This window comes from Fukomys damarensis, unplaced genomic scaffold (genome assembly GCF_012274545.1).
Source record: "Fukomys damarensis isolate Sample0158 unplaced genomic scaffold, DMR_v1.0_HiC HiC_scaffold_1, whole genome shotgun sequence".
In the NCBI taxonomy this organism is placed as follows: Eukaryota; Metazoa; Chordata; class Mammalia; order Rodentia; family Bathyergidae; genus Fukomys; species Fukomys damarensis.
This window is the reverse complement of record NW_022900913.1, coordinates 36,407,839-36,408,964: the sequence shown is the minus strand read 5'-3', so window position 1 is coordinate 36,408,964 and position 1,126 is coordinate 36,407,839. Positions and strand designations below refer to the sequence as shown.

Sequence of the window (1,126 nt, the reverse complement as noted above, 5' to 3'; positions counted from 1 at the left end):
ATGGTTCTTCAAAAGGTGGAACTGCACACTCCTATGTCTCCTTTAGATGAGTCAGGACAAACTTTTAACCCCGGCCAGACAGGATCAACGCCCGCTCCTCCGCCCGAAGCATTTATTGAAGATGGACCACTGGCCTTCTGCAACCCCTTAAGAATAAGGCACCGAAGGGGGTGGTTCAGGTCGGATAGAAGAAATAAAGTTAGGTGGAAAGGAGACAAGGAATAAATGTAATTTAAAGAAAAACTGCTGCTTCAGAACGCAAGGGAGGTTTATTTGCTCTTTTCCCTTTTCTGAAAACAAAACATGGCCAACTCCCTTTCTACTGCATCCCTTCCCTTTGGGCATTCCCCACAGGAAAAGCTAGGCCTGGACCATGCTGTCCCAATCTCTAAGATTAAGACTTGGACTGAGACTAAGACTAAGACTATAGATTATCGAATTCTATAGATTTCCACCTCCTCCAAAAGCACATAAAAGATCCCTGTTCCCAACTGCAGAGTGCCTCATTTCTTTGAGCACCCACACTCTGCTTGCATGCGTCCAGCATCTTCATCAAAAAAAAAAAAATCTTTCTTTAAGTAGGGCTTGGTGGTGCATACCTGTAATCCCAGCACTCGGGAGGCTGAGGCAGGAGGATCGCTGTGAGTTCGAGACCAGCCTGGGCTACATAGTAAGACCCTGTCTCAAAAACAAAACGAAACAAAACAGACAAACAAACCCCCCAAAACCCAGCTCCCCTCACCTACTTGATAGAATGCAAGGTAGATAAGGGGCAGTCACCTAATGACTCTCACTTTGTGTGTAAGACAAGGCACCCCCACTTATCCATGTACCCATGTATGGTTCCACTTTCACATCACTGATATATCCCATCACATACACACGTGCACATGTCTCATTAATTAATCACTAATTTGAAGTTACCCTTCTATGGCCTTCCCCCATACGTACCTATCACAAAGGGACAGAAAAACATCAAACTGCCGAGGCAGGCAGACATGCCTTGGTTAGGATCAAAGACAGCCAAGAGAGCAAGGCAGATGGTGGTGATAACTTTCAGGTACCCACATGGGGACGGTGAAGGCACTAGTCCTAATGAAAGGACTCCCTCCTTTTGCACCTTTAA

The 1,126-nt window shown here is 45.8% G+C and overlaps 1 protein-coding gene across 1 annotated transcript in view; it reads left to right on the top strand.

Annotated features, from left to right (window-relative positions):
- The window catches only part of Emb (embigin), a 53,828-nt gene continuing 52,702 nt past the window's right edge, over positions 1-1,126 (top strand). The window contains exon 1 of the mRNA XM_033761633.1: positions 1-179. Coding sequence (XP_033617524.1) covers positions 1-179 — 179 coding nt within the window. The remainder of the gene's footprint in view (positions 180-1,126) is intronic.